This window comes from Megascapheus bottae, chromosome 1 (genome assembly GCF_031878675.1).
Source record: "Megascapheus bottae isolate mThoBot1 chromosome 1, mThoBot2.hap1, whole genome shotgun sequence".
Classification (NCBI taxonomy): Eukaryota; Metazoa; Chordata; class Mammalia; order Rodentia; family Geomyidae; genus Megascapheus; species Megascapheus bottae.
This window is the reverse complement of record NC_143509.1, coordinates 75,302,788-75,317,813: the sequence shown is the minus strand read 5'-3', so window position 1 is coordinate 75,317,813 and position 15,026 is coordinate 75,302,788. Positions and strand designations below refer to the sequence as shown.

The window sequence follows — 15,026 nt, the reverse complement described above, 5'->3', positions numbered from 1 at the left end:
CTAGGAGATTACATGTGTGAGCCACTGTGCCCAGCTAGTTTCATATATTTTAAAAGCATATTTTAAAGGTATTCTGGATTTCCTTTACTTAAGTAATAATAATAACATTAATAAAACAGATGGGAAGTGGGGAGGAGGAATGGTTGTCTAGGGGGAGTCAATGAGGAGAAAGCTGAAATATAAATTTCTAAAGCAGTAGAACTTGAAGCCAGTGCTATTACAGCTACATTAAACACACTCATTATGTCTTGAGCTACCCCTTGGAAATACATTAATCTTGACAAACAGTATTCCTTCAAGATCCATTAAAGTTAACATCCCAATGAAGGAGTTTTGAATTATATGAAGAGACCATTTAGTTTAAAGAAAGGTCATGTGTTGGGTTTAGAAAATTACCTTCCCACCTACAGTAATGCTATGCATAGTTAGGGACGTGTTATGGGAGACCATTTAGCCAGAAACCAGTTAGCCATTTGATTCAGCTCCCTTGGGCCCCGGCAGCTCTACTATATTAACTTTTAACAACATGTGTGGGATGAATTCAGGACATTCTGGGAAGAATTATTCATGCTTGTGTTTCATTAGCCATCTGAGGCCACACATAAGGGTGATATTCATTGACCAGCATCACAGTAACAGGCAGACAAGAACCGCTTGTGGTACCACTGAGTCTATTCCCTCTTCAGCTGTGTTGCTATGAACCCTCTCTTGAAAAGAACAGGCATCTTTTCAAATGAGTAAAAACCATTTCCCTATCGGTATAGGCAGAAAGGAAATGTGAAGTAAAAAAATAATAAGGGAAAGGAAGATGAACGGAATATCCAAAGCCCATTCTATGGACATTGAAAATCGTACTCCCTCCGATGACACTGGTGTCACAGGCTGCTCTCTGTGATGGTTACCTAAATGACTTTGTTCAGAGATGTTTACCTTTCCAAGTATGTGGTAATACATACATTTCTCTATTAGTCGCTTAAGCCCTGAAGGGTTTGATGACCTCCTTCAGACTCTAATTTGCTAAGTAAGATTCCATAATTTAAAACCCAGTTCAGAGAATGGTATAATGCTTGCAAAGAGACCATGCTCGAATGATAGAGACAAGGGAGGAAAGAGAGAGGTAAATAGAAAAGAATGTGTAATTCTATTTATCCTTCCACAATTGTTTAAATTCCCTTAAAAAACTTTATTATTCCCTTACAATCTGTCCTTTCCAAATCACACAGGAAGAAGATATCTCTAATGTACCATCCATTCAGTTTGGAAGGGAGTTATCTACTATGAGAACTGCCTAGTCACAACTGAGATCTCTGTGTAATGCACCAGGGAAATGCGAATTATAAAATAGACATTGGGCCCTATGCTAGTCACAGCAGGGACACAAAGAAGGCAGCAGTGAGCCTTTTCCTTAAAGAGGTATTTACAAAATTTCGATCCCTGCTTCTTAGCCAAACATTTAGTAGAAGAGGTATCTAGGGGATGTCATGGGGTTCACTGATGGGGTTCAGCTATGTGTTGGAGCCATCTGCTGTGCAAGAGGTAGGATTTTGACAGAGGAGACAGGCAGGAAGATGTAATCTAAAGAGAGGGGGAGCCAGAACAAAGGTATAGATAAGCAATTTGTCATGGGATTTGAAAAGAGTAAATGTCCACATTAGCTTAGTATAAATAAATGGGGACAGTGGAGGGTTTCTGATTTAGAAATATTATTGGGTGATTTCAAAGTGTCCTGTGTTTCATCTAGCGCCTGCAGAACATCTTGGATTCCAAGCCAAGAGTACTTCAATGATATTTTGGAGTGAGATCTAATTTGCATTTTGGATGCATTGTAATCACTATTAAAGGTGATTAAATCATTACCTTATAAGGTTAGATTTCTCCTTACATTCCAACTGAAACCTATTATAATAGATTGAAGAAGTGATGAAAGCAACCTGTTGTCTAAATGTAAGATCTGAAACTGAAATTACTAGAAGAAATATAAAGGAAAAACTTAAAGACATTGGTATAGGTAAAACTCAATAACAAAAAACCAAGCAATTGATGATAAAGGAGCAAAGTACATGAATAATTATTAGTCAAAAGAAGAAATTAAACTAATTTATGAAAAAATACCCAACAAATGAACAAAGTACATAAATAATTACTACTCCAAGGAAGAATATCAAATGGTTAACTAGTTTCTGAAACAAATGCTCAACTTGATTAGTCAAAACTACACTGAGAGATCACTTTCCTCTCATTAGACTGGCTGCTAAAACCATTGTTATAAAAGTAACATATACTAACAAGGATATAGAGAAATGGGAACTCATATACTGTCCACAGAAATATAAATTGGACCAGCCATTATGGAGGACAGTATGGGAGTCTACTTGAGACTGGAAATACGTTTACCATGTGATCAGGCTATCCCATGTCGGCTTATATATTCTGAGGAAAGGAGATCAACATATCAAAGATATACCTGTTCTTAAAGATTGTTGCTTTGTCACTCACATTAGCCTAAGTGCCCCTCAAGAATGAAATGTATATATACATGGTGGAATAATATTCGGCCATAAAAGCAGTGATGGCCTAGCAAATAAAGGATAAAATGTAAATGGTAAAATGGACAGAACTGGATGACACTGTGTTAGTGAAATAAATCAGACATAGACAAATTCTGCATGTTCTCTCATAGGCATATGTTTAAAAGAAGTACATGAAAACCTCAAAGAGTAATTACTGGAGGCTGGGAAGAATAAGAATGTGAGCAGAAGAGGTTGAATAGTCAATACCCAAATCCATTCAATAGTAATCTATGGCAAAGTGAGGACTCTATAACCTATTTATGTTTTACAGATAAGTAGAAAACAATAGCTTGGAGTCCCCAAACACACAATAATGGTATGTAGATGGAAATATTAATTATTGTGATCTTATTAGTACATATTATACTTGTGTACTAAAATGTAGACATGAACACAATGAACCATCCAGAAACTGAGTAGCAGTGTTTAGGAAAGCAAATCAAGCAGAGGTCAACATATCCTGAAGGTTGTAGAAAGCAAAAGCCAGAGAATAAGCATTGTTTTAGGAATACTGGTGTTCTTATTTTACTAGAAATGGTAGAGGAACACTTCTGATTTACACATTCCTTTACATAAATATGCATAAACATTTCTAAACTCTCAGGGAATTTCAGAATGACTTTAATGTAATATTTCTGTGTTCTCCAGTCATTTTAAACTCTGAGCACTTCTAGCTGTCATTTCACAGTAGAATAGCAGTGCAGTCAACTTGAGGAACCTGATTAAAAATTGTGTTCATGAACCTTTAGGAGCTGAGTGCCTTTCTCATCCTTTCTCGGAGCTGGGGACGTGCCCTCAGTCTCCTGTTAGATTTATGCTGCCCCTGCGCCAGGGCGAGGGTCAGGATACCGATGCTCTGATGCAAAGGCATGGTCACAATAATTTAATTGCTCATTCAGATGGTAGTTTTTCTTTGAAGATATGTAAGCCCCAAATGCTTGTGGACTGAGGCTTTTAATACAAGAAAGAGGTGAGCAAATTATTAATATTAATAATTTATGTCTTTCAAATGCTCTTTTGAAGTGTGCATATAATTTGTGAACATGAACTTTGAAATCATCTTTTCTGAGATGAATTGTGTAGTAATTACAATGATTGTGAAGCACTTACCACATCTCTCTAGTTAGAGCAGTACAGATGAAAGAACAAAACCACAGGACAAAGGGGCACTTTGCCTCGAGCTAGCTGAGAAGGCAAATGGGATTAACCCAAGTTCTCATCATGCATCATCTCATCCAAGTGCTCTGATTGGCACCTTTCACTTTGTAGGGATGCAATAACTGTTAAGTGGGTCTAAAATAGCTCCCATAAATCAGTATGTGTGTGTGACAGTGGCATTCAACATGCTATACAGGGCAGATAATCACCTCTGTGTGGTGCTTTAATGAGCTGGCAATGTCTCTCCTCCTCAAGTCTCTTGCCAGCTAAAGTAGCATGGTACCTGCATCCCACTGTGGTTGGATCTGATTTTTGGCCCTGAAATTCTTAATTTCTGATCAGCATTCCTGTTTCCATATGAAGCATCTCTCACTTCAATATACTGACAGTATAGTGTGTATTTAATTTGCTTCTGTGATGCAAGGGTTCACCAAGCAGTGGTAAATAGAGTTTTTGGAACGCAGGGTTCCTTAAATGGCAATGGTTACTGTTTAATGTGAAGTCATTTTTTTTTGTTTCATAATCTGGCCCTTCATGCTTATTATCATTCAGGTGCAGATCAGATGACAGAGCCTTCGGTTCCTCAGGTCTAGTTTCTCAAGAAAAGCCTCTAATTACATGTGTACTCGAAGCTGGCAGGAGAAACACTGTAACATTGGTATTCAACTCTGTCTGTGCCAGCCCAACACTCTCATTTCTTATCCATTTAGCAACCCTTTAAAAAAAAAACAGTTGCTTCCCTGGACTCTCTCCCACTTTAGGATTTTACAACACATGGAAAGATTATTTACCCAAAGATACTCTTGCAGGAACAGCTCTTCTGTCAATCCAGAATGATACCCAGGAAAGCATCACCATCAGCATGGCTGGGAAGTAGGTTTGCAGCACAAAGAAGAAGATATGTCTCCTTAGCACAAAATTGATGAAAAGTCTATAGTACCAGCCTAGGAGAAAGATCCAAACTTCATTAGAATAGGCTTCCTCCTGGGAACACCATGCTTAATGAAACCACCTATTTCTTTAGACTCCTAGCTCTTAGGCGACCCTGAATCTATAATATCTAATGAGATGTTTGGTTTGCAAGAAGTTTCTGATACATGACTGGTGAGTATTATAGCCAGTAACAAAATGTTAGCTGTCGTAATGACAAGGAATATTTTGGCTTGAAAGGGAAGCAGGCTCAGGCTTGCCAGTTTGTTCCTATACTCGGCAGTGGGAAGGTTTGTACAGTGGCACAAAGAAAGAATATTTAAAATATTTTTGATGAAGCTAATTCATTTAAATAGGAGACTAATCAGAGAAAGACATTTGAGTTTGACTCTCAGGAGCCCATATTTAAAACTTCATGGCTCGTGTGGAGCACAGAAATTACACACCCATGAACTGACATAAACATGAACTGGATTCTAAGGACAGATCTGATTATTAATTTGATACCTGAATACAACTTCCTAAATGCTTTGCCCTTCCATTTTTCTATTCTTAGAGGCTTTTGTAATATTTCTCATTAAAATGTGCTATTTCAAAAAATTCCAAAATAAAAAGTACTAAAATAAAATAGAAAAAAAGCCTCCAAACTGTATCCACTCCTCGGAGATACCTTTTGTTAATCTTTTTAGACCTTTAAACACACACACACACACACACACACACACACACACGAATGCACACACACACACACACACACACACACACATACACCCTTTCTTCAAAAACAAATAGGAGCAGGTACCATATACTGCTATAAACTGCTTTGAATTTTTTTTTGCCAGTCCTGTGCTTGAGCTCAGGGCCCGAGCACTGTCGTTGGGTTTTCTCAAGGCTAGAGCTCTGCCACTTGAGCCACAGCACCATTTCTGGCTTTTTGCTATGTATGTGATACTGGGCAATCGAACCCGGGTCTTCATGCTAGGCCAAACTCCTAGCCCCTGCTTTGAATTTTTAAATATTTATGATAAATAACTCTCCATCATTCTACCAATAATCTGTCCATTCGAATCAAATCCTGTTTGATTGAATCTTTCAGTAATCAAATTGTATTTCTTAAAAAATGTAATCATGCTTGAATATGAAGAATTGTAAGTCATTTTAAAACATGTACAAACATCATGTGAGCAGTAAGATTTTTTTTCAATGCATGTTTTTGTCTGGATCTTGATATTCTCTAAAACATGAGTTAAAGAAAGCTTCATATCAGCTAACACATAGTCTGCTGGGGTTTGACAAGTACTAATGGAGAAGTAGTGGTAACTGCTAAATGAATCAGGATAAAGTTAGAATTTTGAAGTGAAATTTAGCCTAACTTTTTGTTTTCCAAAAGAAAATAGTTGAATGTGTGTAGTATATTTATGGATAGTTATACTTTACAACCTGAAGAAATATCATTGCCAATATTATATATACTGTATATATTCTGTGTAATAACTATGACACTTGGGTTTCTGTTTCCTATGAATCATTTATTAGCATTGACAGTTTATTATGTTCTATTAGCAAGTGATAATGTGTCATAGTTACTTAATTAGAATACAAACTTGTGTTATATTTTATATGTTGTATTGTTTATTGCCTCCCTTTCCCCATGGCTGCTTCCTTCCTTCCTTCCATGGTTCGATTCCTTAATACTACATACACAGAAAAAGCTGGAAGTGGTGCTGTGGCTTGAGTAGTAGAATATTAACCTTGAGAAAGGTTAAGGACAGACAGTGCCTAGGACTGGCAAAAAAAATCATCTCAAATTTATCTCTAAGTGGCAGTATTATAAGAATATTCTTGTTCTTATTAAACTTTTCTGACTTCTTTTGAACTTATATAGCATTTGTGCAACAATTTGCTGTTGAGACTCTTCCATGGATGTTAGGGACATAGCAGTGATCAATACACGTTAGTGCATGAACTAATCAAAAAAGACAACAAACATGATTAAAATAAATAGCATAATTGGAGGAGTCTCAAGCAATATAGACACAAAGGGCATGAAAGAGAACATTTCTTCTGCATCTAAATACATAAAGAGCTTTTGGTCCTAGAAAATCAATTAGTTTCTCTGAGAAGTTGACTGACCCATTTCATTAATTTTTTACTGAGCATCTATATTGCATTAGACACGTTCCAAGTGCTGCAAAAAAGTGGTGAACACAGCAAACATTCCCTTTGCTATTTTTTCTTTTTTCCTTTTACTTCTATCACTTATTTATTTTTATTTATTCATTCATTTATTTATTTGAATGTACAGAGCCTTGACTTCAGAACTTTATGCTTCCCAAGCAGGTGCTCTGCTGAGACATGCTGGCAGCTCTTTGCCCTGCCGTAATCTGAAGACAAATGATGACAGGAAATATTGAGTAAAGAGATCTATCCTAGACATTGTAGCCAGGGAAGCACTGCTTAAAGAGATAACTGAACATGGGTGTAAATGAAACAGGAAGCTGGTCATAGGAAGCCAGGGTAGGGGGAAACATTTCAGATAGAGGGAAGAGAAAGCCGAACACGTGGCCTCAGACATGTAGTGAGACAACGAAGGGCAAGTAGAGAACAATCTAGGAAAGTGGAGGAGGGTCAGATGGAGGAACAGGGGTTTGGGGTGAGGGCACAGACATAGGAAGGGGGTAAATCATATTGATTCTAAGTGTGATAGAAGAACTTATGGGACTTGAGTGGACCACCATACTAAGAGTAGACTAATGGGGCACAAAAGGGAAGAAGGCATCTAGCTAGAGGTGTCTGTGTGATAAAGAAAGGACGTTTTTGAGAAGTGAGGTGAGGGCAGCTGCCTAGAAAGGAGAGATACGTTGCTCCTGGCCCAGTGAGCCACATGCTGGGATACAGGGTTAGCCCTACGATGTGGCCCTTCAGTAGGAGCTCATGAAGTGCTGCTAACTTGTCCATCCAAGATGTTGTACCTGTACTGCTGTAGAATGATAATCCACTGGATGCACTGAATTCCTCAATGAAGAACTGGGAAAGGGAGATATGGTCTTCTGTGTTTAAAGACTTGTTTCCATGTTTCCAGTACAGCATTAGATCCTCCTCACTATAAGCATCTACAATAAGACAAAAGCATTGCTGCTGCAGGTGTCATGACTCTTAGACATTCCATGAAGCTCTACATAACTATGTTTTGTACAGTTCTTTGTGTTCAGTGGCTGACCCAACAATAGGAATGGGTTAACTACTAAAAATATTTGTAATTTAACTTTCATACCCAAAGAAAGAAATATCTCCTAAATTTAGAGCCTGATGACTGACATACGGTAGATGATTTTCTTGTGTCCACAGGATGTGTTGAAACTCTCCACATTTCATTTTCACAATATCCAGTCCTCAAAATGATGACAATAACATTGCCTCAGTCTCCTCAGTCTTGACAGGAGGGTCTTTTCTATCTGTGTGCTTCTTTTCATTGAAAATCCAAAATGAGTCTAGCTGATAATTTGTTTTTAAATTTAAAAGTAGCATCATATCTTTCTAATAGGTTCTGGAAGGGTGTCTAGGTAGAAGCTAGATGGCTAAAATTCTGTCATATTATGAAGCACAGCAACCAGTTTGAAGAGATCTTTTGCTAGCTGGTGGACCAGCCTCACTGAGAGGAAGCCCATTACAATGCCTGTTGACAGGGCTTTGATTCAGGGGGCAGAGTGCCTAGAACTGGGTTTTCTGAGAGCTCTTTGAATACTCAATGTACACTTCCAAACAAAAAAATTCTAGAGCTTTCTAAATCTTCACTTTCTTAGAGTACTGTTTCTTTATAGCTATTAAGAAAACCACAGTGTACATCATTGTCAAAACATTTGCTTCCTGAATCATCTCATTTGAGACAGCCATTGTCCTTAGTAAAAACAGATAGGCAAACAAAATGAAAAACTGTCTTGGAGATCTATCTATCTATCTATCTATCTATCTATCTATCTATCTATCTATCTATCTATCTATCTATCGTCCATGTACCAATAGGTTTCAGTGCTTGCTGAGAACATCTGTGTTATTTGTAGACTAATTGTGACAGTATGTTCCAATGATGTGGATTGGCTCATGGGACAGAGAGACTTACAGCTTTCAAGTTCAAGGGAACAGTTTTGAGTGTCAAGAGGAAACCTGCTGAAATCCATAAAGCACATGGCAGAAACCGTTATCCTACAGAAAGAAGGAGAGAAAGAAATCTGTAGATCATTTAACCAAATGGCCAAATCAGCATGTATCACTGAAACTCCATTATTATACATTGTGTGCCTTTCAAGCATAATCTGAAACAGGCATTACTATCTCTGAGTGTCTTTCAAGTATAATTAGAACCAGGCATTACTCTTTGCTGTCCAAATAATGAACAAGGAAATAAGCCCTGCAAAGTTGGTGATTTGTTTAAGGAGCATCCAGAATGAATTCCAGTTCTCCTCATTGCTTCCGATTTTACCATTTCTGGATTGGTTACTTCTGCATTTTTTGACTGATGTTTCTGGAAATACACAGTTCAAAGTGAGATGATGTTAAGTAGGTTTAAGTATTTTCTGCTTTGGAGGATATGTAAACATAAATAGTCTCTAGTAGTAAAGAGTTGTGGCAGTGGAATAAAACACTATAAGTAAAGGATTCCTTCACACAACAAATTTGAGAAAACTCTCCATCCAGCAGTGAGGGGAAAAGCCTGGAGCACATTGAGCTACAGATCTGTGAGTATAATGCATAATTCAGTTATTAAGTCAAAAGGCTTGCATACTGATGGAGCTTATATTTCCAAAAAGTTATATCTTCCTAGATTTTCCTGGCTTCAGGCAAGAGCTTCTATACTATGATCTTGCCTCAAAGGAACAACTTTGGTTCCCATAATAGCGGATTAGAGGCTCCTAAAAGGCCCCCAAGCAAGTCTGTGAAGAACAAAAGCAACAGATGCTTCGGCCCATGGTGCTTCTGAATTAATCAGAGTTCAACCATTTTCTCTTTAGTGCCCTTAATTCTCCTATTATCACACAGAAAAACATGAGGCGAGAGAAGAGAGCAAGCACATCCCTTTGTGTAAACAGAACATTGGTTATTTTGTTATATTCCTAGTATGTTAGTTAGCACTGCCACAATCGACCTCAGAGGTCTTGTTCATAGTTCACACATTGCGATCAGTGATAGAATAGCTTACACAGCTAGATGGTATCAAAACCATGCCTTGAACAAGGTGATTTGTTTCTTGGGATTGGTTTGGTTCTGCTGTTGCTGGGAACCACCTTCCCTTTGTATCCCAATATGTAGCATCATTTAATGGACATCAACACCATGAGTCTAGTCTGAAATAGGACCTGTTAGCTTTTGTGTAGATGACTGTAGTCTAAGAGAGAGAAGACAGTAGAGGGCTCGCCTTACCGGAGACTGAAGAGGACATTCCCGTCAGGGTGTACTCGAAGCATAACGTTTTCCACAGTTGTATCATGGATAAAAGATCTTTTAGAATGGACAAAGAAGATATCAGGCACCCAAATCTTTTCCATGAGTCTATGATCAAAGGTCATGCTTTTGTTTGTCCTGCTAGGAAAGGATAGCCTCTCATCTTTCCAGTAGTGCCTGAGATAAAAAGTCATTGTAAAGTCCTATGCAGAGAGAAAAGGAGACCCATCAAGCTAACAAGAACAGGGTTCAGCATCATCACTGCAATACTGTATGTCCTAGGACTGATTGACATGGGCATTAATGACTTGAAGGGGAGTGTTAAGAAAGAGAAGATGGGTTATTAATTAATTTTAGCTAATTATTATTTCTATGGAAATATCCTTGAAAATTATTCTACCACTTTATTGTGCATCATTTAATTGGGGTAAATAAGTAAATATTCCCTTTTAAAATTGTTTTGCATTATAATTATTTTTATGCTGATTCTGAGGCTTGGACTTGGGGCCTGGGCACTATCTCTGAAATTTGGTGCTCAGGCAAGTGCTGTACCACTTGAGCTATAGCTCCATTTCATTTCTTTGTGTTTAATTAGAGGTAAGATTAGCTCACAAAGGACAAAAGTTAACCTGATAAAATCCAAATTAGTGTACTTATGATGCCATAGTAGAATAAAATAGTAAATTAGACCACAACAGAATTTATAACAGACTTAAATCTCCTAGAATGCTTGGTATATATAACATACAAACTCAAAAGCACAGAAACACACCAACATCTAATGACAATTTATGACTTTATATGAATATTGAGTTTCTTGAATAAATGTTAAAATGGCAATACCAATGTATGTGAAGTAATGTACCTTCTATCTGGTGAATATAATGTAACCCTTCTATTAATTACAATAAAAATATATGGAAAAGAAAACAAAAGAAAAAAAAAGATTAGCTCACAAACTTTCCTACCTAGGCTGGCTTCAAATCACAACCCTCACATCCTGAGTAGCTAGGATTACAGATGTAGCACCCAACATGCATTATTATTATTATTATTATTATTATTATTATTATTATTATTAAAACAGGTCACAACTCAATGAACTGTTGTCTAATAGAAATGTGACATGGAATTTATTACAGCTATTAATACAAAGCAAGTTGCTAGAATTTCTAGGAAAAAATAGTGATCTTCATCAACTTGAGGAACAGAAGACAATAAAATAATGTCTCTCAGTATCCAGGTTGCAAAAGAAGCACCAGTGACATTTGATAAAATGGTAAATCTTCTAGGAACTGAGTCTCATAGAGTCAAATTTAGTGTTGCTCAGGAATCTGAATTGTTCATGGGATCCCAATTAAAAGAATATGAAGATGAGAAATCAAACAACTATATATTTTAGTAGCAAAAATTACCCTTGTCAATAACTCAGCCTAGTCAAATGAGTTTTATATGACAGTTCAGTTCTAGTTGTTTGAACAGAAACTCATAGCTTCAAGGTCTTGGGTGTCAGCAATGACAATGTTTAATTTTTACTATCTTTTATTACCTTAAAATCTATTTTTTCTTGAAGTAATCCATATGATAGAGTTTAGGAAGTAATACAAATACACATTATATCACAATATGTACTACAATTAAGTCACTAATGAGTTGTAAGCTAGTTTGCTTTTCTTAACTTTGAAATAAGGCTACATTGTATTATACCTTTAGATTAATCTGTGTGCTGTTAGGGATGTATAATCTGGGACAAATAAATAAAATCTTTACCATACAGGACTATTCTACAGAAAACTGTGTGGGTTGTTGCATGGATTGTCCTAATAAAAATATATTCTGACCTGGAGCATTAGAAGAAGGTTGACTCCAGTAAGAAATCACTACTTTTAAGATTCTGGACAGTGGTTAGTGAAAATTACTCCTTGAAAATACAGATGTTGTCTGGGTAGAGTGGTAGAGTGCTTGCCTAGCATGCATAAGGTCTGGAGTTCAATTCGTCAGTACCAAATAAACATAAAAAGCTAGAAGTGGTGCTGTGGCTCAAGTGGTAGAATGCTAGCCTTGAGAAAAGAAGCTCAGGCCTTTTCCCTTAGGACTGGCAAAAAAGAAAATGCAGATGTTTCACTAGAAGATAAAACAGTCTTTTTTCTACTTTAAGAAAATTCAAGGGAATAGACAAAATTGTTTTAAAACTCCTGACCTGTGAGGCCAGGCGTGGTAGCTCATGCCTGTAATCCTAGCTACTCAGAAGACTGAGATCTGAGGATCAAGGTTCAAAGCCACCCAGGCACAAAAGGACCTGAGACTCTCATCTTCAATTAACCTCTAGAAAACAGGAAATAAGACTTGGTTGAAGGGTAGGGTAGTAGCCTTGATCTAAAGAACTCAGGGACAGCTCAAGCCCCATGACACACACCCCCAATTTTTTTTTGACCTGTGAAATGAAAAGTTCTTTTGTGCCCTATTACTGGTTATTAATAGATAAACAAGATAATTATTACTTAAAACTTTTAGGAAGCATTTATAAATCCTTTGCCAATGGTATATGGTTTTGTGAGTAATGACTGTGGATGTGATTCCATGTTGCATTTACATTATAATTGCTGTCAGACTGTTATGTAGCTAAATACAATATGATTTTCTACAATGTTCCTTTTGTGAAAAAACACTAGATAGAAAGAAGGGAGGCAAGAAATGTGTACTAAGTTAGAGCTAGGAAGAAGTGATTAATGATACAAAAATACTCCTTTTGTTTAGCAAAGAAAGACCGATTAATAACTTAGAACATAAAAGAATTTATTAAACTACCCAATGATTTGTCACTATTGAATCTAACTCTTCAGAAGAAAAGATAAATATTTCCATGAAGAAACTTACCATGTCGACCTCTGAAATGCTGTCAATGCTTTCAATCTGGACATCTATACCTACAGGAACTGGGGACCCTTGAGAAAGAGAAATAGGCAGTGTGCTGAAAAATGCATTCTAATCATCTTCTAAAGCAAAGAAAGAACCCAGTTTATATTGCAAATGAATTACCTTTAAAGGTTTTCAAACTAGAAGTCCACTTATTATCAGTTGAATCAATTAATACATACTTTACTATAATTTACTATATTTGATGCAATTCAATAATTATTCATCATTTGTTGAGATCATCACCATATGTTTTTATTTCCTGTAGAAACATAACTGGTGTCTTTAGTTTTACTTTTTCTTATACTAAGTTGTTAGCTAGTAGGGATTTAAGAGGGAGCCATCTAAGAGTATATAGAATTAAGGGAGCCATCGAGGAGTATATAGAACTATGCACCTTATTTGGCAAGGATCAGATGTGACAGTCAGGGAGTGTGACTGAGTACTTGACTGTGGGAAATATTAAATGTTTTCTTTTCTGTCTTCAAATACCAATCTTTTTTTTTTATCAGTGCAGTGTTGGGCAGACTAGACTGTGCAGATGGCATTGCAGTGTTACGCATGAAGACCACAGACATGGAAGTGTTCCCCTGCACATCATCAACCAGCAGCCCCAGGCTGCCTTTTGGAGGATGCAAAGCAAAAATCTCACTCTTGAAATGTAGGCCACCATCCACAAATCTGTATTCCAGTGTCGATGATCATGTTATTATGAACAACAGCAACAACAGAAAGGAAGTGTAAAGGAAAAAAAAGTGAAAAGAAAAGAAGGAAGGGAGAAAAGAAAGAACAAAGGAAAAAAGAAAGGAAGGAAGGAGAGAAAGAGAGAGAGAAGAAGGGAGGGAGCAAGGAAGAAAGGAAAGAAAGAAGGAGGAGAAGAAGAAACAAGGAAGAAGGAAAGGATAAACTATAACGCTTCTTTTCATTTATTTTCTGGCAAAACAAGAGAAGTTGAACTAAGAATCTTATGACTTTTAAGAATATCAGGCCACCTGTATCTATGCATGTCATATAAACCTATGATAAGTGAAGTAAGTCACTCAGAAAGACAAAAGTTGTGCTGTATTTTCTCTCATATGTGGAACATAGAATTAGTTTGTAACTATATAAGTAAATACTTTGGTCTGTAAGTATCTACAATGTGTTAATTGAAATATTAATTGAAATGGTAGACTCAGGGGAGAACTCAAGCAGTTTAATGGCTTAGATAATTCTTCTGATAGCTGAGAAAGTGAATCAGATGTGTTGGTGTTAGACATTTTTTCAGACCTGGGGCTTAAACTCGGCCTGGGCACTGTCCTTGAGCACTCTCAAGGCTAGTGCTCTACCACTTGAACCACAGTACCACTTCTGGCTTTTTCTGTGTATGGGGAATAGAACCCAGAGCTTCCTGCATGCTAGGCAAGCATTCTACCACTAGGCCACATCCCTGGTCCAATGCTAGACTTGACAAAAATTTGTAGCAATATAAACCTGAGATAGAGCCAAAAGTCTGCACATCTCTTAGCTCTTCATACTTCAGTTGGCTAATTTTGTAAACCAGAGTGGATAATGTTTGCAACCTTCTTTATCAGGATGCTGTGGGAGCCCACAAAGGAATGTATCTGAACCTCATTCAAATCCTCAACAACCAATTTTTCACTCTCTATTGTTCTCTGATAAGTGGTAATAGCCTATGCAATGACTTTATAAATGATTTTTAATTAATTATAGCTATGCTATTTAGTATAATCAGATTTAAATTACTCTTAACCTGTGTGATTATAGTATTCATTTCTTAGGATTATTAACTAGATGGTAGCAGATATAGATATAGCATCAATCTGACTTTTTATACAGGCTGGAATAATGAGGGTTAAATAGAAGTTATACATCTTAAATACATTTTATATATTTTAAATACATTTTAAAATACATTATAGAATGTATGCTCTCCTGATCCTTATCATCACTTTGTTAGCTGGGTAGAACTGACCATAGCTGCCATGAGAAAACTTACTCTTTTAGAGGACT

At 36.8% G+C, this 15,026-nt stretch overlaps 1 protein-coding gene across 1 annotated transcript in view; it reads right to left on the bottom strand.

Moving 5' to 3' along the window:
• The window catches only part of Gabrr3 (gamma-aminobutyric acid type A receptor subunit rho3), a 34,828-nt gene that overhangs the window by 8,451 nt on the left and 11,351 nt on the right, over nucleotides 1–15,026 (bottom strand). The window contains exons 3-7 of the mRNA XM_090332945.1: nucleotides 12,975–13,042; nucleotides 10,077–10,300; nucleotides 8,779–8,861; nucleotides 7,631–7,771; nucleotides 4,520–4,672 (exon numbers count right to left, since the gene is read on the bottom strand). Of these exons, the coding sequence (XP_090189071.1) occupies nucleotides 4,520–4,672; nucleotides 7,631–7,771; nucleotides 8,779–8,861; nucleotides 10,077–10,300; nucleotides 12,975–13,042 (669 nt within the window). The remainder of the gene's footprint in view (nucleotides 1–4,519; nucleotides 4,673–7,630; nucleotides 7,772–8,778; nucleotides 8,862–10,076; nucleotides 10,301–12,974; nucleotides 13,043–15,026) is intronic.